The 22,548-nt window shown below is 49.5% G+C and overlaps 1 protein-coding gene across 1 annotated transcript; it reads right to left on the bottom strand.

Moving 5' to 3' along the window:
- Positions 1–2,144: 2,144 nt before the first annotated feature.
- On the bottom strand, positions 2,145–4,241 carry LOC149351736 (zinc finger protein 711-like). Its single transcript, XM_089575633.1, has 2 exons — positions 4,129–4,241; positions 2,145–2,522 (listed from the first exon to the last, which is right to left on the bottom strand). Exons 1-2 carry the CDS (start codon positions 4,189–4,191, stop codon positions 2,145–2,147), a joined length of 441 nt encoding a protein of 146 aa, XP_089431759.1. The 5' UTR covers positions 4,192–4,241.
- Positions 4,242–22,548: the final 18,307 nt, after the last annotated feature.

Genomic DNA, 22,548 nt, shown 5'->3' with positions numbered 1-22,548 from the left:
ATTGTCGGTAAGTGGGTAATAGGAAGTGCATAGAAACTGTCGATAAGGGGATCGTAGGAAGTCTAAAGACTTTCTACGTACTTGAGTCTTTTGGATTACGGTGGCCAATTGTAGGAAGACAGTTGATAGGTTGTTACTACAGAGTATAAAGACATTCAAAAGACTTTCTGTTCAATGCTGATAGGTTCTATTAACATTTGTCTGAAGAATTTCTAAAGAATGTTACTAAAAATTTTTGTCCGCAGGCCACCCTATAACAATAAATATTTACAACTAAAAGATTGCACAGTAAGTACTAATTAGCACTTTGGAATAAAAGACATTTTGGAAACTGGAGTATGCGGCAGTTGCGTGTGATCCTCACCTAAAAAAAGATATACAGCAACTATAAAATATTGAGAGAAAAGCTGTCAGATATATTTTTTCAAAATTTGACAGGAAAGATTCTCCGACATCACTGATAAAATTTAACAATATCTCCACTCTAGACATACGCAGAAAGATTAGCAGACTCATATTCTTACCTGACTGTTTTGTTGGTACATTGAAAGTAGTTCTCCCTAAGCATGTGAAACCCCTCAGTTCCACGACTACAAGACACAGTAATTAGCGCTCTTTAACACCTATATTTTCACTTGTAGAGAATCGTCTAAAAACTATTTTCTACACACGGTGGCTGAGTGGAAATAAGTACCACCTTGTGTTTTTGAATCAAATTTTGTGGCTGAAGTAGAGGGTCTGTTCTTTGTTGGGTAGAATTTGATCCTCTGTTAACAGTGTTTTGCGTACTTTTCTCAGGTGCTCTTTTTTGTTCTTTTGTTGACACTATTTTTCTCCTGATATGGTTCAAGTCGTTCTTTTGTTGTCCCTCCTGCTAGGACTAAACAAAAGGCCTGCAGCATATTCGTAAATTAGTAAATGTATAGGCATTATGAATCAAAGCTTATATATTCAGGCATAATTTGGTACAATACGAAACAGTGCTTGATACACTCCGCTGAAAACGCAGTACCATTCCTTTTTGGAGCCGCTGATGCGAACCAGAACACCGCCGGAACCTCACCAGTTAGTTGCCGCGCCCTCGCTCCGGTCTGATAGAAACATAATTCGGTAAAGTGGTCACTGCAAATTCGACTGCCTGGGGTAGGTTTCCATCTATTCGTTTCTGAATTTTGCCCCTACTGATGGCTTAACTTGGGCTTAGAGCGTGGGAACGTACATCACAATAAAGCGCAGTGTTGGCGAAGCTGGCGCAACGGGACAACACAGAGCTGAACAGATGACGCTCCATTCGTACGTGTTGCGTGTATCAACGTCCTGTCGTCTGTTACAATCGTGCCATTGCAATGCAAAATGCCCTTCTTTTTGTAACGGCGTAGTAAGTAGGCAGTATCGTGTAAAAAGACGAGAACGACGAAGAGAAAATTCCAAGGTGAAAATGGAAACTGAAAAGCCGTGCTCATGTCCCATTTCGTGCCCTGCCAAAGGCCGACTTTCGAGACGAGGCCGCTTACATCCGATAACTTCACTTTCGGGAGCCCGATGCGCCATCTAGCCTCATAGTAGAGATCAATGAGCACATCGCCTTTTAAAAACGCACCCATTTGGACTTCACAGAGAAATAAGTGCCTGTCGCAAAATTTCATTATCACACAGTTTCAAGCCGATGCGCACATCCAGAGATCTCGTTCAGCATTTACTCCGCAAGCTCGGGTCTAATCCAAACAGCGCTCCTCATATAATAGTGCAACTCGACGTGATCCACAGGTTCGCTCTGGCACCTGAAGCGCAGTCTAACAATCCGTCGACCCTTACATCGCCCAGACATCTAAATCCAGAGTTTATCCGGTCAATGACGTCTCCCTAAAAGATAGGAAACATTCCGTGTGTTTGCCCTTGATTTTTTTTTTTGCACGCAAAGAACAATTTCTCGTTTGTTCGAGTCTGGAGGTCTTTCCAGTGTTTATCTTCAGATGGCTGAACATAAAACATGGGTGGCTGAAAAGGCACGCTAAACTGACGGAGGCATTTTCACAGAAGGAAGCGCACTTTTTTTATTTAAACAAGCTTCATTCGCTTCAAGCGTCGAGGGTGTTATCCTGCATGCCCTCGCTGGCCTACAGGCTGGTCGCAGAGCGCGGACCCTACGGCCGGCAGAGGTGTTCCTTCAGGCAGTGGTAGTCTCTGGTGCTCTTTCGTACGAAGACCTTCTTGCAGAAGCCACACTGGAAATGACCAACTGTCAGGTGGACGCTCTTGTGGGCTATGGCGGCGGTGGCATCGGCGAACACAGCACCACACGTTAGGCACAGATTTTCCGTATGTGCATTCAAGTGCATGGCCATAATGAACTCACTACGGCTCTTCCAGGAGCAGACAGGACACGGCACTTCGGTGCTCCGGGGGTGGCCGCGAATGTCATGTCTGTACATCTGGTGGGCTATCAAATGGCCTGGCAAGCGGAAATTTAATCCACAGGGCCAGCACCTGTGGAAGTTGTCCACGTCTACTCGCAAAATGTGCTGCAAGGAGAAGAAAGCGGGTCGGTCACTCAGTACACCCTTGTTCGCACTGAAGCTTGCAGAAACGCTCAACAACAGCACCTGAACTAAACATAGTGGAATACAATCAACTGGCGGAACCGAAAGTGAAAGTATTCACTTTATTTATTTATTTATTTATTTATTTATTTACACATAATGCAGTCATGGAGACCAAGCAGGGGGGCAACATTCAAAAAGCAAAAATAATATCAAACACTACGCAAATCCAGCGTTCCGGCAACAAAGGAAACCAAACAGAGTGCAATGATATTGTTAAGTTTACACATACGGTAAGACATTCTCTTCAAAAGCAGCGGCATCATGAGCCGAAAAGACATTTGCTGGCAGTGAGTACCATGTTGTGACTGTTCGGAGAAAAAATGAGTTTTTGAACATATTTGTGCGTGCAAAGTACGGGTTAAGGTTATGGTTGTGGCTATTGCGTGTCTGTCGTGGAGTACGGGAGGATATATAGGGAGCAACATTAATATTAAATTGACTAGACTTTTGACTATAGCCAGTAACTAAGCCAGTAAGAAAAAAAACAGGTCTAGGCAAAACCTACGGAATATAACGATAGGTTAAAAAAGTATTAAGACTAATCGTGTATTGAAAAACTTCGATCTGCATTTTGGTTTAGGTTTTAGGTTTTATGGGGTTTAACGTCCCAAAGCGACTAAGGCTATGAGAGACGCCGTAGTGGAGGGCTCCGGAAATTTCGACCACCTGGGGTTCTTTAACGTGCACTGACATCGCACAGTACACGGGCCTCTAGAATTTCTCCTCCAAAGAAATTCCAGCCGCCGCGGCCGGGATCGAACCCGCGTCTTTCGGGTCAGCAGCCGAGCACCATAACCGCTAAGCCACCGCGGCGGCGATCTGCATTTTGGCCTTGAACGCAGGGACAGTTCAGCCGCTAAATTGCAATGCAGCCACATAAGCATTCATGAATGGCTGGATTGGGTTTTATGGGCATTTAGCGTCCCGAAGCGACTCAGGCTATGAGGGACGACGTAGTGGAGGGCTCCGGAAATTTCTAGCACATGGGGTTCTTTAACGTGAACTGACATCGCACAGTACACGGACCTCTGCAATTTCGCCTCCATCGATGTTCGACTGCCGCGGCCGGGATCAAACCCGCGTACCCGTGGGTCAGCAGCCGAGCGCCATAACCACTGAGCCACCACACCGGCAGTCATGGATGGCATCGAAATAAATGGTTATATATCGGGGAGTTATGGGCAGTGATGGGTGTACGTCCATCAGCTATATGCAGTTGCTTTTGCTTCGTCCCTATCTGTCCATGCGGCTCACACCTAATGATGGCCCAGTAATTAGGCCGAAGGTATGTGCTGTGGCAGGAAAATGAAGCGTGCGCGTGAGTGGGTTGAACACTGCGTTCACCTGCCCTTTTTTAACAGTGAAAGCCAGTCTTGCCTATATTCAAACAGTTGCAATCTCTGATTCGTGCAGAGTGACTTAAATGTAAAAGGCGAGAGAGATTCCGAGCTTCGCCGTCGGTAGTTGAACACCCGCTGGGCGACCAACAGGGACCACCGGGTGTCGGAAGTAAGTCGGGGCTTACCTCAGCGCGCCATTCTTCAGAGTCGTCGCCTTCTTCATTGGCGGGCCCTCCACTGGCTTCCATCTCGGCCAGCAACCGAAATTTGATGGTCAGCAGCGACGCGACGGTCAACAGCCGGTCCAAGGCTCTCGTTGCAAGGCGATCGAAAGGAATACAGGAAGCGGACGTGTGGCGCGGCGGTTGGTCGGCGGGCAGCGACCCGCGAGCGATGTGACGTAACTCACGAGCGATGCAAAGGAAGAAGAAACGCCACGAAGGCGAAGAGAAAGCGACAGTGCTAAAATAAGTGGGCACAAAATATTCATTGTATTCGCTTTTTTTCGTTGATAAGCGCCGTCCGTTAATAATACGTTGTGAAATCAAAGGATTCGTTGGGCATGAGTTTAAATTAAAGTTAGGAGTGCTTTAACTTTAGGGCATCGGTGCAACTTTGGATTGCGGCTTTTGCTGCATCGGCAGCTATAAAACTTGTCAGGAGGTATTCACATGACTTCATCCGCAAGGGGCGCTAGCGGCCGGCGCGGCATTCGCCATGTTGGTGGTCGCGCGCGCGGCCGCCGCAGCCAGCCGCAGCGTTTGAATAGCTGGTGATGGGTGAAATGTGAGTGTATTTCGCGTCTCGCCGCACGTAATTTCTGTCCGACCCGTGCCGCCGCATGACGGAGTGAATATTCCGTGAACTGTGCGAAGCAGAAAAGAGCGGGCATGCTCAGAAGGTTCTACTTTGTGAAAAGGTCGACCCCCGTAGGAATGCGGAGGCACCGGCATGGTGACATAGCTTGCACCGACGTCACATCCGGTGGCCGTTGGTTGCGAGTCGGCCATGGTGCCGAACCACCGCCAGACCGCCTCTAGCTTTCCGCATATATGTTAGCTCGCAACGTGTCGATTCTCGTCCATCATTAGATTCGGTATGGTTTTGTGTGCCACCCTTGGCTGCTACGATCGTAGCGACTGCTCCAGGTGAAAGAAGCCATTTAACACGAACTTCATCTGCATTCGTAAGATAATCGTAGGCATGCAAGTGCGAGCGCTCCATGACTGAGTACGAATCTGCGCGAGCTGCGGCTGGCTCGCATTGAGCGCGACGATTTGGAACCCGTCAACCCAAATTTACTTGTGCGTGGACTGCACTTTGTGACAAGTAAGAGGCTTGTGTCGTCGACTAAATGTTTACGAAAACGTGGGAAGCAATGACTACACTCTTGAATGTTGCTGTTTTGATTGACGCCATCGAATTTGTCTGAACACAAACCCAGACTGGGTCCCGTGTCGCTGCATCTTAGCTAGAGCACTAGGCAAGCCGGCTCGCATTAAGCGCGACGATTTGGAACCCGTCAACCCAAATTTACTTGTGCGCGGACTGCACTTTGTGACAAGTAAGAGGCTTGTGTCGTCGACTAAATGTTTACGAAAACGTGGGAAGCAATGACTACACTTTTGAATGTTGCTGTTTTGATTGACGCCATCGAATTTGTCTGAACACAAACCCAGACTGGGTCCCGTGTCGCTGCATCTTAGCTACAGCACTAGGCAAGCCGGCTCAGATCGCCACGACCGTAGCGAGCAATGACGGCAGAGAAAGCGGCGTGCCGAGGCCAAGCTTCTCGTCTCGTTTCTTGCGCATCGCAGACAGGCTTCTCACCCACCTGCTGTAGAAATCATTGTGTGCCTCCATTGATTCGAAGGCTTTCATTTCTTCCAACTTCCCAAAGCTGGCAAGAGTACACGACATCCCCCGTGGGCCACTTCAAGGAACACATCAACGCCCGTCTTCGCGTCGACTCCCGGTTGCAGCGTGTGCGGATCTGTATCATCGCAAATTTTCACTTTGTCTGCGTAGCGTACGCGCGCCGATCGAATAAATTCAGACTAGTAGACTGCACTGAATGGTTCATTCCTCTGTGGAGTAGGTATCGCGCCTGAAAGATAAGAAAATAATCCAAAATGTCCGAGGAGTGGCCAGGCATCGCAGGGCGGACGGGCGGGGACGGCCGAATGGTTCGGCAGCATGGCCGCAAGCGCTTGATGGGGGCGGAAGTGACGACACGTGCAACCTATGTATACAAGACTGCTGCCGCGCGTTGAATTCCCCGGTATCGAAGCCCACCTTGTGCACGGCTTAAGTTTGCTGGCAGGCCAAGGAATTAAAGGATATAAACCCATGAGAGGGGGCAATTACTTGACAAGCGGGTGAGTCCAAGAGCCGTGCTGTGGGTGCCGACGTCCGCGGTGCCGACGGCCGAAGTGCCGTTTTTGAAGAGGTGAGTAATTCAAAGGGTCTGTTCACTTAGCTGTAGCTTAACTTGTCATCTCTACCTGCTGAAAGTGACGTGTTACAACTGAATCTAGCGGAATGGCTGCACACTGCGTTGCTGCGAAAACGGTCTTGTGCATACGAAGCAGCGCTACGTAGCTACAATCAAAACTGCAAAACATTCTCGCTGTGTCTGCCGTTCGTGCTGCGAGCGCATGGCAGTATTTGTTTGGCCGTTCTGTCGGGTAAATAAGGCAGGCAGCTATGACGCTTTGCCTTTCTGCTGAAAGACCGTACGTCTGAGAAGCGTCAGCAGTTCGCGGACTACAGCTAGGCGCTTGAATTATCAATTTCTACGGTGGCAGTTCTGGAATTTCGGTAATCAATCGTGCTGTTTATCCACGATGTGCCCTGCATGACTAGCTGACAGTTATCAACTGATATTAAAAGCTGCAAGTCGTGTACGTTCTTGCGTGCAGCGCAGCCAGCCAGTTTTGCTGCCGAGTTGAGGCAGCTCGGTTATAACACGGCGCAGAAGAATTCTGCTGCAAGCTTCATGCACAATGCGCGCTCCACAAAGATAAGTGGTCGCTGACGTATTCAACAACGTACAAATATGTTACGGATCACTAACAGTTCAGGCCGGGTACCTCACGGCGCACCGTGACACTGCGCGAGCTGGCCAGAAACGACCGCAAACATGGCGCGCCTGCCGCGACGACCCTCGCGCCGTCTGGTAGCGCGGCCTCAGTGAATACCTGACTCGAACAACTCGCGGAACCCGTAGCACACGGAGGTAGTTTTACAAAAGAAGGAAGACAACCCGGAAACAACCACGTTTTGCTCAAATTGTTCGTAATGTTAAGTAGCACATCGTTTTAGTTCTTCGATGTGCAAGCTTGGCTGAACAACTGCAGAGCCCCTTGTGTAAAATGTGCAGCAAAGGGAACTCTCATTCCACGCGGAAGGTTCACATTTTTTGCCTGTACGGTGTTTATTGAGACATCTTTCCTTTGGCGTCAGATATTTTTCAAATAAAGAAATCGATTTCAGTCTTGTTTTTTGGTGGATTGCCGAGACATCAGTCATACTCACAGAGTGTTATTTACAAGTTGCTGCTATAAGTTTGGAAACTTTGCCGCCTAAAGCTCTAGAGCGTAGGTGAAATAAACCTATTCCCATTTTATTGTCCTCAACTTCAAAAACAATGAAGTTACGATAGCTCGTAGATGCTGTTATATATCGTTATATCCTTGTTTCTTCTACATCAGGCCTCCTAGATAGCAAAAACCTCTTACATGATGCAGGGACGACTCGATAAAGTCCTAAACTCAGAGTATAAAACTATAAATTATTTTTTCAAACAAATATTTAAGCATCCGTCGCGCACAAAAACTTGGGTTCCTCGCTACATGCACACTAGAGCAGCTCAACGTGCAGTTAAACAAAATAAAAAAAACCTAGCATTTACCCCAACTGCTAGGGGATTAATCAGCGCTAGCTGGTTCACAAAATGGTTGAAGGAATGATAACCTTACGTATAACTACTTTCGTGATGGTTGTTGTGATGGTGACAGTGGATTCCGGCATGGTTGACTGTCAGATGAATAATTTGTATAGGCTATCAGTACGGTCACAGCGTATATTGGCTCAGTTCATGTTCCGTTTCTTGAATTTTGATTATGCATGCGTTGTGGTCAGGGAATGCGTGCATGTGGGCGTAAGCGCTCTTATATTGCACCGCCTGCTGAAGTGCAAATTCATGCAGGTTTTTCGTGCTCTCGAATGCGTTGGATTCGTGCTGAGAGTCAGGTCCTCTGATGCCAAGTTGACGACTAACTGGTTGTGCTTCGTGACGTCAACGTTGAAGTCGCCCGCAAGGACGACTGGCGAAGAGCGATAGAAACTGCGGAGGAGCAGGGGAGGGTGGTGATGAATTACAGAATATTTTTCTGAGAGGCATTTCGAGGCGTTAGGCGGGATCATGTTACGACCGCGCGACCCATCTGATGATGTCAAAGCTAGAACAAAGCGCGGGCTGCATTTACATGTGGGTCACGTGTCTGCAGTGGGGGAGGGCGCCCCGCTAAACGGCGACAAAATAGAGTACCCTCTCGGCGGACGGGCCTGAAAAAGGGGTAGATAAGATCAAACAGGCAGTACCTCAAGAATTTCACATGATGAGTTTCAGTGAGGGTCGATGTACTCTCCGTCGGACGTTTTTGCGGGCGAGTTGGTTCATTTTCGCGAAAGGTTAGCAACTGCGCAAAGAAACCAGGACAGGAGATAAAGAAACGAACACGGCACCACCGACGCAGCATTCCTTTCTTTACCTCCTGCCGTCGCCCTTTTTCGCAGTTTGTGACATTACTCTTTGTCGCACTGCGAGGGCGTCTTCCGTAAAGCTGCGAGACCCAAATACTGTGCTTCTGTCCCACATTCATTGCAACTTTTGTGTTGCCCGTTTATTTTCCACCACCTTTCTGCATTGTTAATGGCAGTGCTCCTATAAATGTACTCACGTTCGGAAAATAGCAGCAATAGGAGGAATGTGGGCATGTAATTAAGTTGTGTCTTCGTCAGCCCTCTTGCGAGGTGGTGCACACCAGCACAGAGGCTACTTTCATTTGGGATACTCTCCCCGCAAGCTCGGCTGGTATCCGGTAGTGCTTCCCTCAAAAATAACTTGTCACCCTGGCAATACGCTTAGATGTGTCTCACAAGTTCGCTCTGGAAGCTCAAGCAACATCTGCCAACACCTAGTTCCCTACCACGCGCCGACATATAAATTTTCCATTTCTTTGGCATGTAAGAATGTCCCTCAAAATAGGGAGCATTTGAATGGCTTTGTCTCTTTTTAGCATACACACAGAAGACCTCCTGTTTCTTCATCTGACATTCCTGAAAGCCCCGTCAAAGAAATGGGGACCAAAACATCCACAGTTGCCAACCTTTTCATTGCGGACATCCTTTTACACCATGCAACGAGTTCCAAACTACATCGTGACCGCCACCGCATGGCGTTCTCTTCTACACAGGGGCCGGAAAGCGCGTACGCCTCATACGTCGCTGCCGGGAGTGCTCCACGCGGACATGTTCATCTCGGTCACTCTTATGGACGAAGAGTACACCACAGAAGCCGCACTCAAAACTGCCGCCAGTGCGGCGGAAGGTCTTGTGTGCTGTTGCAGCTGCCGCGCTGGCGAACTCTGCACCCCACTCTGAGCATAGCCGCTCCCCGAGGTGAGTACCAATGCAGAGAGCCATGGTACTCTGGCTCCTGCAGCGATGAGGACCTCCATGGTACCGGTCCAAAGAATATTTTCGGCACCGTGCCTGAACACTGCATGGGCCAGCAGTCTACTTTTAAGACTGAATCTTCGTTGGCATTTGCGGCATTGGTGAAGAGATGGCTCCCCCTCCACATGGATTCGCTGTTGCTGCACGGAGAAGAAATACGGTTCATTAGCCATACGGTCTGGGGTTACTTTGATTCGTGGCCCCTCAAGGCCGCCTGCCGCAGTTCACACAGGTACTATAGTCGGATACAACTCAAGAACGATGCGGCAGATGCCCCTCAAATGAGGCCCTCCAGCCAATGACGTCCACCGTTTTCCGTGACGCTGCGGTTCATCCGATTTAGCCCTGGCGAATCTTCTTTCAGCTGACACCCCCTGCGATGTCACTCTAGCAGGACGACTGGTGTTAACCTCGACGTCAGGACAATCGGTCGACGCCATTGGCTGGATGGTTTCCTTTGAGAGGCAAGCCTGCCGCTTCGTTCATGAGTTGTATCTGGCTATAGCTGGCAGGTCCCTTTCATGCGTTTAAGCGTAACATCCCTTTTTCCCATGTAAAGTGGCACGACGATCGAGTATGGCAGGTCCCAGGTCATGACGCAGTGATGGAAATGGTTTTTGCCGTACTGGCGACAGCAACCATTTCCATCACTTCGTCATGACCTGGGATTTCCCATAATCGGTCGTCGTGCCACTTTAATGGATACACAGTGGATTCGAACTATTCCAAGTTTTTTTTCCTAAATATATATGCTGTTTTCTCCTTAAAAGCGGCTCCCAGGACCCAGCAACTATGCAGTTACCGGACACCACTTTCCTATGTTGTCATTAAAATAAATCGATTACAAAGCCTTCGCATAACTTCTTCAAGCAAGGTGTTCGGAAATCTGAAGAACGGCATTCCCTCGAAGCCATACAAAGCAACCGCTGTAGCCCATGCCCTTTTTAATGCGTATATCTGTTCCAGTACCTGCACGCCAGGTGTACTCACGCTTTTGTGTCAGCCCAGCGCACCAGTACTGCTGCGTCCGTACTCGCGGCAACGCTTTTGTGGCCGCACTTGACAGCTCACCTGGCTAATATTCCAGGAACGAGCATTCCCGAATAACAATAGAGACCATCCATTTCTTTAAATCATGCATTTCTTTCCATGGATTATACACTGCATGCATGTCCGCGCAGGTTGGAGAAGAGGTTATTCGTTTTGCGTCCAGGTGAACATGCTAGATTAGAAAGATGCCGAAGGAGCAGACGAAGAAGAGAGCCTCGACAGAATGCACGGACTTCTCGCGGGAAATCGTTGGGGGCACGCTTCTGCAGAAAGTTGCACCCACTGTTCTGAGCGTCTATGTGCAGTTTTTCTCGCTTTTACATCGGCAGCGTGGACACCCATGATGAAGTCTCTTCAAAACACTAAGGATAACCGTGCAAAGGATGTCGTACATCAAAGTGCTGGAGTGGGACTCTTGCTGAAATGTGTGCCTATTCAATAAGTATACTGCAAGGGTACAGCAAAGCATGCTGTTGGGCTAGTTGGTTGTGCATAATTAGAAAAACTTGGAGGGAAAAAAAAGGAAGACTAGGGACGACAAACAACGCCTGTCAACGTCCAATCTTTTTTTGTGCTAATATCTTCTAGACACTTTAGAGGACTGGCTAGTAGCCACCCATCGGATTACTGCTTCCAGCCGTTGTATATAACATAGGTGAATACAATTCACGAGGCTTCCCGAGTCCGCAGTACAGTTTCTTTCTTTGTGAACTACAGAACGAGCCGCAGCTTGTGCATAGTCTCTACACAGAGTACGTGAAAAAAAAAGAGAACAAAACGCAATCACAGTTCGATAAGCGCAATTGTTGATCTATTGAATGCACCCATAATTCCGCACTCGAAAGGGAACCCAGCCTCACCTGAAGTGAACCTGTGCAACAAGCGTGTGCCATTAATAATTATTAACGAGAAGCTTTTAGCGAAAAACATCAAGACGCGCTTGGCAGGGCCCTTAGAAATACTAGCTAGTCTGCCGTCCGCGCGGAGCACCCCTACAGAACCACTTGGCTGCGCCTTGGATGAATGCGCAGGGGGCGCTGCACGCACTCGGAACGGTGTGCCTGCAGGGGTGGACGTGCTATGCCTGCTGTGGCTGCGCAAGTGTTGCGCGCTGCTTCTTCGTCGCGATCCCGGAATACTGGTGTTTTTTTTCAAATCCGTGAATGTTGACTTGTGTGTGCGTTGGTGTGTGTGTTCTTATAGATGTGTGATCGCGTCATGTCAAGACAACGTGACAAGTGCGACAGCACGTGTTTCGTGTCGGGATGCAAGAGCGGCTACCCTTCCTACAAGGTGAAATGTTCTCTGTTCAGGACACCAAAGAACGCAGAGAAGAGACAACATCAAGCGTGGCGACAGAGTGCTCGAAGAGGCTAGTGTCGTTTGCGAGCGACACTTCGAACCCTGCTTTATTGAGCAAAGTTTTAAGACTGTGATTCAGGGAAAGGTGGTTGAAATTTCCCGGAATGCGCCGCAACTCGCGAAGGATGCTGTTCCCACGCTGTTTCTTCACGCCCCAAAGTATATCTCGAAACCCCTGCCTCTAAAGAGGAAGGAAACTTCTGCGAGCAGAAACAATCGCCGGGAGTTAGATTACCACCAGAGACAAAAAAAGCGCATTGATCCTGAAGCACCAGTGGAGGTGGTTGAAGAATCAATCGGCGGTGGATCGTGTGAATTGATTCTGCTCCGGGAATGCAGAGAGCTGCAGCCACCACCACCTTGGACAAATATCGACCTTTCGGATGCTCAGCAAGTAACATTCGCACAGTGCCACTCAAACGAGGACGGCTTTCAGGTCCTACGCTTGGTCATCGTGCGGTTGAATGTGCTCAGCCGTCAGGGCAACGCGCGCTGCAACCTTATCAAGCGTGCAGAGTGATTCTCGTTAATCATTCATACGCTGAATCGGAATAAGTATGACAGATATCTCAAGTATCTATACAGAGAAAAGCGTCAACTGCATGTGAAATATCGGCACCGCTGTCGGCCGCGGCTGAAATGCGACGAAGCGGCGCCCTGGCTCAGCTCGAAGCTCGTGCCCTGCGCCCGAGCACAGAGCGAGGTAGTCTGCCAAGACGTTCCATGCAAAGCGCGTCTTCCGCTTTTCCTGATGGTAGTCTGCACAGGGACGCGAGACCATGAAACAAAGCTCGTTGTATTGGTAAAACACCGACATGTTACAGGAGAACAAGCACAGATGCGCCTTGAACAGCAGGTCTTGGCCAACCTTCTCGCTCTGTGGAGGAGGAGGAAAACTTTTATTTCTATTTACAGTGAGAGGTCGATGGGGCGAGCCGGAAGGGCTCGCCCCTTACAAACACTAGGACGGATCCCTAGTCCGGAATCCCTGTAGCTTCCGCAGCGGCCCGGGCTGTAGCTACCAATGCCTGTTGGGCATGGAGTTCGGAGCAGCCGCGCAGGGCAGCTTCCCAGTCCTCTCGAGTGGGATGGAGGTGGGGTGGGTAGGCAGGATTGGAAGGGCATGCCCACACCATGTGGTAGGTGTCCGAAAACTCCTCCTTACAGTGTGGGCACACGCCCGAGAAAGAAGAATTGAAGTGCTTAAGTACTGCCGGGCACAGTACAGTATTGGTATAGAGGCGGAGAAGCCAGCGCTCCTCCACCCTGGTGAGGCCTTTACAGGGAGGGCGATAGAGACCATGAAAGTTTTGATAAGGTGATCTCTTTAAAGGTGATGGCCGGATTGAAATTGAATTCCGGATCAGGCTGCGGATGAGGCGATGCCCGGTGAGTAAGCGCGCGGGCGGCAGCGTCGGCTGCCTCGTTCCCCTCAAGACCCGCATGAGCCAGAGCCCACACGATGGTACGATGGGTCGGAAATCCTGTGTATTCGCATGCGTGGAGAATTTTGAAAGCACGGTCTGGAATATACCCTTGCTCAATATTGCGGCAGGCGCCCCTGGAGTCCGTGATAATTACTCGGGACTCTGGATCTGCGGCGGCCAGTGCAATGGCGATCTCTTCCGCAAATGTAATGTTTGGGGCACGGAAAGTAAGGCCCTGAACTGAAGTGTTTTGGTGGATGACGGCCGCCGTGTACCAACCCCCATGGTCTGGGCCGGCCGCATCCACATAGAAGACACCTGGCTTATGGCCATAGTGTTGAGAAATAGCCTCCGCCCGCGCGAGACAGCGACCATCATGGGTGTCTGCAGTCATGTTCTTCGGAAGGGGTCGCACCTGGAGTGCAAAGCGCCAGGCTTCAGGGATGCGGACCCGTTCTTCTGTCTGTGTTGCGTAGGATATGTGTAAGCGGGTCAGAAGGCGGCTCCCCGCAGGTGTTTTGCTCAGGCGCAAGTATACATAGCTTGCACCGACGTCACATCCGGTGGCAGTCGGTTGCGAGTCGGCCATGCTGCCGAACCACTGCCAGGCCGCCTCTAGCTTTCCGCTGCCTGTGTTAGCTCGCAACGTGTCGGTTCTCGTCCATCCGTAGATTCGGTATGGTTTTGTGTGCCACCCTTGGCTGCTATGACTGTAGCGGCAGCTCCAGGCGAAACAAGAAGCCGATTAACACGAACTTCATCTGCATTCGCAAGATAATCGCAGGCATGCAAGTGCGAGCGCTCCATGACACAGTAGGAATCTGCGCGAGCTGTGGCTGGCTCGCATTAAGCGCGATGATTTGGACCCCGACAACCCAAATTTAATTGTGTTCGGAGTGCACTTTGTGACAGGTAAGAGGCTTGTGTCGTCAACTTAATGTTTACGATGTAGCGAACCACGACGGGCGCGCCTGATACCGCCTAGGCCGATCGCTGCCGTAGCGCCAACGACGACGAAGCGTCGCTGAAAGACGAAGTGCCGCCGCTCTGCACGAGATCGCTTGGGTTGGACTGGCCGTCTTCTGCGCTGCTCGCCGTTTTGTGTCGCCCGCTGTGAACACCACGCCTTGCACCATTTCTGCAGAAACGCCCTTTCAACGAAAACGTGGGAAGCAGTGGCTGCACTCTTGAATGTTGCTGTTTTGATTGACGCCATCTAATTTGTCTGAAAACACAAACCCAGACTGGGTCCCGTGTCGCTGCATCCTAGCTACAGGAATAGGCAATCGTTTTCGGATCGCTGCGACCGCAGCGAGCAATGACGGCAGAGAAAGCGGCGTGCCGAGGCCGAGCTTTTCGTCTCGTTGCTTGCGCATCGCAGACAGGCTTCTCACCCACCTGCTGTAGAAATCATTGTGTGGTCCCATTGATTCGAAGGCTTTCATTTTTTCCAACTTCACAAAGCTGGAAGGAGTACACGATATCCCCCGTGGGCCACTTCGAGGAACACATCAACGCCCATCGTCGCGTCGACTCCCGGTCGCAGCGTGTACGGATCTGTATCGTCAATAATTTTCACTTCGTCTGCGTAGCTACACGCGCCGATCGAATAAATTCAGACCAGTAGCCTTCACTGAATGGTTCATTCCTCTGTGGAGTAGGCATCGCATTCGAAAGGTACGAAAATAATACAAAGCGTCCGAGGAGTGGTCCGGCATCGCAGGGCGGACGGGCGGGGACGGCCGAATGGTTCGGCAGCATGGCCGCAAGCGCTTGATGGGGGCGGAAGTGACGACACGTGCAACCTATGTATTAATTGTTAAGATGAGCTTCTCGTTACTCCCCAAAGGTGTTGGTCATCCCCAGACCGAGGAGACGCTTGTTGGACGTCGTTATGGGGAGGTCGAGCGCTCTCTTATTAATCTTGCGGAGAACTACTTCTAAGGCATTCTCATCGCATTTGCGTAGGTGGAGGTAGGGAGCCGAATATAAAATCCGGCTGGTTACGAATGCATTGGCCAGCCGCAGGGCATCTTTGCATCATAGTCCTCCCCTTTTATTGGATACCCGGCGGAGCATCCGACCTACCCGGTCCCCCACCTTACGTAGCTTTTTTAGGGTAGTGTCTATCTTGCGCCTATGATGAATGAAAAGCCCCAGTACCCGGATCTCCTTGTGTTCGGGTATCGGTCCGCTAAGTAGGGAAAGGGCAATTTTGGTTGTGCGTATGTGACAAAAATTCCGATTTGCTCGGGGAGCATTCAAGACCACAGCGACGAGCGTATTCGTCCACAATAGTTGCTGCTTGTTGCAGGTTGGTCTCGATGTCTCCAACCGATTGTTGTGTTGCCCAGAGGGTGATGTCGTCCGCATACAGAGCGTGTTGCACACCGGCGACCTCTGCCAACTGGGTCACGGCCAGATTAAATAGTAATGGCGAGAGGACAGTGTTGTGGCGCCCAGGAAAGCTCGAACCCGGGCTCCATTTGGTAGCGTGTTGCGTCGTCGGGCTGAGGAAAGTCTGAAGCTTCGAAGGTTGGGGATACGAAAACAAGCAGGTTTAATGGCAAGAAACTGTTTACATAATGAAAGGCAGAAAAGCAAAGAAACAAAAATTAAGAGTTCAAAGCGTCGAGCGACTGGATGAGCCTGTTAACCAAGGCCCAGAGCGTTCGTTCTCCCTTAGGGCGCTGGTTAAATAGCTTAATTAAGGCTCCACCCCTTCACCAGGTGGCATTTCAACACGACGCACAGGTCGGCACAACACAACACAGCAAACGAAGACACCTGTTGCAGAGTCCACGCGTGGGAACTGGCGAGGAGGAAACGTAAGTCTGCAGCTCTTTCGCACTGCGGTGTAACACTACCGCGAACAGCACGTGTCTATCGAACACATGTGTGGCATGATGGCGCTGCGGCCGCAGCTGCGCTGGCTTCCTCGGAATCGTTCCGGGTCCTCTCAGACGAGGTGAATCCTTTCTTCCCTTGTCGTCCATCCATCGTCGGTCGCTTCTAGAAGTGAAGGTCGTTCACGCCGAGCCGAGTGTGGGAAGAGCTTCATCGGCCACTTCCCAAAAAGTCACCCTTTTCGGTGCGGTCATCGTGGGGTCAAACGACCTTTCGAAATTTCCGCTGTTGAATCCGCCACCGTTATCATTGCGGGTCTCAAGTTGTGTCGTAACAACAGCTCCCTGTGGGGTCCCTCGTGTGCCAAGTTGATATGGGCCATATTCTGTGTCTTGTAGCCGGATATAGGATTGGCGATCTGTAAGGAATTGTTTGATATAATTGAAAGTATTGCGCCCACAGTCTGTTTGCGATAAGTGGGATAGGATGATCTTGTGGGTCACATCGTCGAAAGCCCCCCGCAGGTCACGTGCGACGACTACTTTATCATTGCTCTGTGCGCGTGCAGCAAGCGCGAGCTTCGAGCTGAGCCAGGGCGCCGCTTCGTCGTCTTTCAGCAGCGGCCGGGCGTGGAAGCGATCTTGGTACTACATACACACATAAATAATTAGTTTTTCCCTGCTTTCCTCTCTATCCGTGCTATATATACTTAATGATCATCCCTTAATTACGCCAAATTCCGCACGTGCCGTGCCAGGAGAATGGAGCGTGTATACATGAACGGGTTGAACACTGCATTCATCTGCCCTTTCTTGAGCCAGACTCGTCGATGCTCAAACTGCAGTCTTCCCTTCGTGCGGAGTGATTGCAAAGAACTGGTCCTATCGTACGAACAGGCGCGGTTAGTTTGAAACTTTGTTTCCCGAAGCTAAACACACGCCGAGCAACCGAATGGGACCGTCACGCTCTGATGGCTGCTGATGGCTGCCGAGAGAGAAAGTCGGGACTTACCTTTTCTGGGGAGACACCGCTGTCGAAATTGTCGCGGGCCTCCCTGTGCGTGGCTGCAGCCTCGGTCCAAGAAGGCTGCTCGTCGATGGAAACCGCGGCGGTACTAGGCTGGTCCATGTCTGTATTTTGTCCTCTCTGGCGATGAGGGCACAACTAGGAGCTTCGCAGTGCTCAGCGAGATAGGTTGGGAGGACGAATGGCGGAACGTGAACGGCTATAGCTCGCGGACGATAAAAAACAATGAGAAATGCCACAAGAGCGACGTGGAAGTGAAGGCGCCCGAGCGAACGCGCGCAGAATACCCCAATCGTCATTTTCGCCTGGTTAACAAACGTTTAGTAATACTTGCTATGGGCTAGCTGGTGCATATTTAAGTAAAAAGACTTAGCGCCAAAACAGACAGCACACAGTAAGAGAGACGGGACAAGCACAACTTGCAACTGTTTATTCACAGCTAATGCGAGTGAATATAAGACGAAGAATCAAAAGGGAGAGGAGCAACCACACATCACTGTATGGTTTACCATTTTCCGCATTATTGTAAAGCCTGCGGTGAAAAAGACAACAGCATGTGGGAAGCGAGGCTGAAAGAAATTAAGATCTTAAACAGGCGTAAGTACAGGATAGCTCGTGAACTGGTCGAGACATTCTATATCGAAGGAAACGATAGCTAGTCAGTGTATAAACACGCTATCACTTACCATTTATAATAATGAAAGCGCATTTTTGCATAAGATGCGGTGTGAAACGTGTGGGCCTACCTTCTCTGCTCTGATCTGCTTACGCCTCGCGCGCATGTATCGTTCTTCAACTCCCTCTTGATACTTTGACTTATATTCACTCGCATCCGCGGTCAATAAACGCTTGCGAGTTACACTTGTCCGTCACTCTTATGGGTGCTGTGTGTTTTCGCGCTAAGTCTTTTTACGTAAATTAACAAGCGTTGTTCGTTTCTATAGCCGCGCAAGGACGAAATATTCATTACGGGTGTCACTGAGCCGCCGCGGTGGCTCTGAGCTTATGGCGCTCGGCCCCTGACCCTAAACATGCAGGTTCGATCCCGGCCGCGAAAGTCGAATTTCGATGGAGGCGAAATTCCAAGGCCCGTGTGCTGTGCGATGTCATGCACGTTAAAGAACCCCAGGTGGCCGAAATTTCGAGAGCCCTTCACTACGGCATCCCTCATAACCTGAGTCTATTTGGGACGTTAAACCCCCATAACCCGTAAACCGTTGGCGTGATTATAAAACGCCACGTGTTTAGCAATTTGCTACCACCGTGCACGCATTGTTGCGGTCGCTGTATTGTCAACTATAAGGAGCCTGTCGACGCGCGGAACCTGCGCAGCCGTAGAATTTTTCCGTTTTCATTGCGCTGCGAAATTTTCCCCGTATGTACCGAGCCACATGCGACGCGAGCATCGTTCGCATTTCGAGCTTTTTTTTCTGCTCGTTTTCCCTAGAATTTGGGTGTGCTTTTTTCGCCTTTAATTAGTCGCATGGGGAGGTAACAGAATCGTGCGCGCGATACGTGTTTGTCCTGCGATATTGTTACTTCCGAATTCCAGCGCCGTTTAATACGTGAAGGTCGATAACGCGAGCATGAAAATGGATTTCGTGGTACCACTATTTGCGGTCTGCGATAAAATACCGTCAATTGGAACCAGAAAGAAATTATCTAGTTCTTTCTTCCCGAACACAGGCATACAAAGTGACACTCGTTCCAAGGGCACTTAGGCGCCCTTATTTGGACTGGGTCCTGGGCTGGACGATGCGCGCGGACCGGCAGAGAAAAAACCCAAATGAACCGATATCGCGAGCTCCAATGATGGCATTTTTTTCTTTTTATCTGGATAGGGTTCAGCGCGAGCGAAACAAGGACTTATCGACGAGAACAAACTTCCACTTTGCTCCAATGATAACAACCGTTTATTAGCACGCGGAACACCGGCTCTGCGCTGGAGGTTTGACAGGTGAACAGGTTTAGAATACCGTATACCTTCCAGCTAGCACTTATAGCGTAATTGCTGGAAAGACAAAGGGGAGGTCTTGGCTGGAGACGGTGGTCATGCTGCAGCCTCGCCGAGGTCTATGAAACCAGTTCCCGCACAGGATGCTTGCCAAGTCCTGTGCACTGTGGCGAACGAGGTGGTGGTCTTCCGCACGTCTGGCATTGGCGCACTCCTCGCCGCTTTCGCTGCAGGTGCGCTGACAAAATGGCCTGCAGGATGCATGACCATCGCGTTCAGTGGCATGCAGCGTTGCCCACAGTGTGGACACAGCAGCATTGTGGCCCAGCCGCCTGTGGTGGTGGCGGTGGTGACGATGGCGGCCCGCGAAACCAGCCTGAGTCCTGCACGAGGAAAGATCTGTTATATATTTTTTTCTTTCTTCTTGAGTCGTGCGTTTGCGCTGTCTACTCCCTTACACTTGCGAAACACTTTCAGATCAGCCAAAATAAGCACGGTACCTCAGAGACCCGAAAGATACGGGTTCGATCCCGGCCGCGGCGGTCGCTTTTCGATGGAGGCGAAATGCTAGAGGCCCGTGTACTGTACGATGTCGGTCCACGTTAAAGATGCCCAGGTGGCCGAAATTATCTGGAGCCCTTCACTACGGCGTCTCTCATAGCCTGAGTCGCTTTGAAACGTTAGTCAAACCCCATAAAAACAAAACCAGTGAACTCTTAGGAAAAAGGTCGGAGAATTCAGTAAGCATCCAGATACTAGTCTCAAAAACCACTACCTTTTCGCATGGTTCGCATAACATTTTGAGTGATGCCTTCATTGATCAAGATTGTGTTCATATATGTGCTAAGACGCTTGTCCGCCTGAACAAAGAAATCCTAATAAAAACGTGGCTGCATCCTGTATCTTCAGATTAAAAGACGGTGGCGCTGATTCTCAAATGAAACTCCATGGTCCCACGAGGTTTTATTTTTTTTTTTCGTGTTCTCGGCACTCTTGAGCAGCTTATTTGGTACATGAGCGCACTGGAGGAGGTTTCAGCCATGAAGGAAAGAAACGGTACCTCTAAATCGTGGAAAAGCCAACACGGGGTTTTTGACAGCGCAGTGAGTGCGACGGAGAGTGAACTGTTTCATTACGCGACAGCGTACACAGCTCGTTCGGTGGAAAAGCCGTCAGCCTTCTTATTGGCTGTCGGCACCACGCGTAGGAGAAAATCGTATCATGCCAACCGTTGTTGGCATGATACGAATGTAGTTGTAAGTCTGCGCTTGTGGAAAAATGGTGTTAGTACAATGAACAAAGTTATTACAGAATGTGGAGTTCAGTACCGCTGGGCATTCTGTATCTGGGATGGCAAGGCCATTCTCGTCTAATAAGTTAATGGTATCGCTGTGACTGGGGTTGACAATGCGCCAGAACTTTTTAGGATCAGTGGAAAGAATGCTAGGAAGTGTATTGTGAAGAAAATTATTTTTTGTGCTTTTAAGTGCAGTTACGTAAACGTCATTAGCTTCGCGGTACGCCTCCCATTTTGCGTTACTACCAGACCTTTTCGCAACTCTGTAAAAACGTTTTTTTCGATTGGACAGTCGTTTAAGATAGGAGTTGTACCACGGGGCTCTCGAGTGGGAACAGATTGTCCGTAATGGTATGTATGTATCTGTTAGTTCTTTAACTTTGGTAACGAATAGATTCCAGTTAGTATCGACAGAGCGGTCATCAAACCCGTTGCAATAATAATCGAGAAATTCGGCGAGTTCCCTGTTAATGGCCTGAAAATCAGCTTTTTTATAGTCGCGGATGTGTTTAGAAATCTTCTCAGCTGGGGGAGTAACGATGCAAATGTCAAATGAGAGCGATAGATGGTCGCTGAGACCAGGTAAGTAAGTGATTTCTGAGGCCATATCGGGATGGGTAGTCAGTATTAAGTCCAACGTGTTTGCAGTGGTATTAGTAATTCTTGTCGGTTGAGAGACTAGTTGGGAAAAGGAAAAAGTGGAACAAAGGTTTAAGAAATCGGTGCTTAAGTTAGAAGAAGGGTTCTGAACTGGGGTATCAAAAGACCAAGATATGTTAGGAAGATTGAAGTCGCCAAGTAAGAAAACAGGCGCCAGGGGGTGTCGTGTGCAAACAGCATTTATGGCATCGTGCAGATCATCGAGGAAGTTAGCAGAGTGACTGGGAGGACGGTAGCATACCCCGAAAACAATTTTTGAGTGTCCAAGTTCCACGCATGCCCAGACAATCTCGAGATCTGTTGTGATGTTAATAGCGTAAGACCGGAGTGTTTTACAAATGGCAAGTAATACGCCACCACCCTGACGTGACGTGCGGTCGCAGCGATAAAAAGTGTATCGGGATGAGTTGTGGAAAATTTCGGTGTTACGAATGTTAGAATGAAGCCATGTTTCAGTAAGTGCAATAATACCTGCGTTACACGTGTCAGCTACGGAATGAAATGCGTCACGTTTGTTTACGATACTTCTTACGTTAGCGAAAAGAACAGATGTGCGTGGTGAAGGCGACGACTGCCCACGTCCCCTCTCGTGATGCTACAGGGTGTTTTCGGTGTTTTGGGCATTTGATGAAGGCGACCGCGGTGTGTCCTCTTCGGGTACTTCGGTGGGAAATTCCTTTATCAGTTCGATGTTGTTTGTCACGCTGTCGTACATGTAGCACTTATTGTTAACGTAGAGTTTGTTGTAACGAAGCTGGAACTTTGGCGACTGAGGCAGGCTTTTAGCGAAATTAGTAAGTTGCTGGCGCGCGTTACGGGTTGCTGGCGAAAAATCCTCTGATACAGAAATGTTGTTAGTTTTAAGTTTAGCTCGACATGCTAGTATTCTGCCACGGTCTTTAAATGAGCCGAACCGGATAACTACAGGCCGACATTTCTTATGTGAAAACGTACCTATCCTGCGGGCGCGCTCAATGACCGGTTGATCAAAATCAGTGCCTAAAGAAGTTGAAAATGCAGTGATAATTTTTTGTTCAGTCTGTTCCCAGGTTTCACGTGCGTCGGGTATACCGCGTAAGATTAAATTGTTCCGTCGTGAACGGTCTTCAAGGTCATCTATACGAGCCTGTAATTCATACTGTCGCGAAGTCAGCTGTTCGACAGTATCTTGAGTTGCGGCGACGTCGAGTTCTAGGGTTTCCAGAGTTTTGCATCTGCTTTCAATCAGTTCCAAACGGTT

Source organism: Amblyomma mixtum, chromosome 3 (genome assembly GCF_055824585.1).
Source record: "Amblyomma mixtum isolate Tamu chromosome 3, ASM5582458v1, whole genome shotgun sequence".
Classification (NCBI taxonomy): domain Eukaryota; kingdom Metazoa; phylum Arthropoda; class Arachnida; order Ixodida; family Ixodidae; genus Amblyomma; species Amblyomma mixtum.
The sequence above is the reverse complement of the archived record's forward strand: the minus strand, read 5'-3'. Positions and strand labels throughout refer to the sequence as shown.

Excerpts from the sequence above, each read along its gene's own strand:
- LOC149351736 (XM_089575633.1), bottom strand. The coding sequence starts at position 4,191 with ATGGAAGCCAGTGGAGGGCCCGCCAATGAAGAAGGCGACGACTCTGAA. Across the intron at positions 2,523-4,128 it reads CTGAAGAATGGCGCGCTGAG|CACATTTTGCGAGTAGACGT; the intron begins GTAAGCCCCGAC and ends TTCTCCTTGCAG.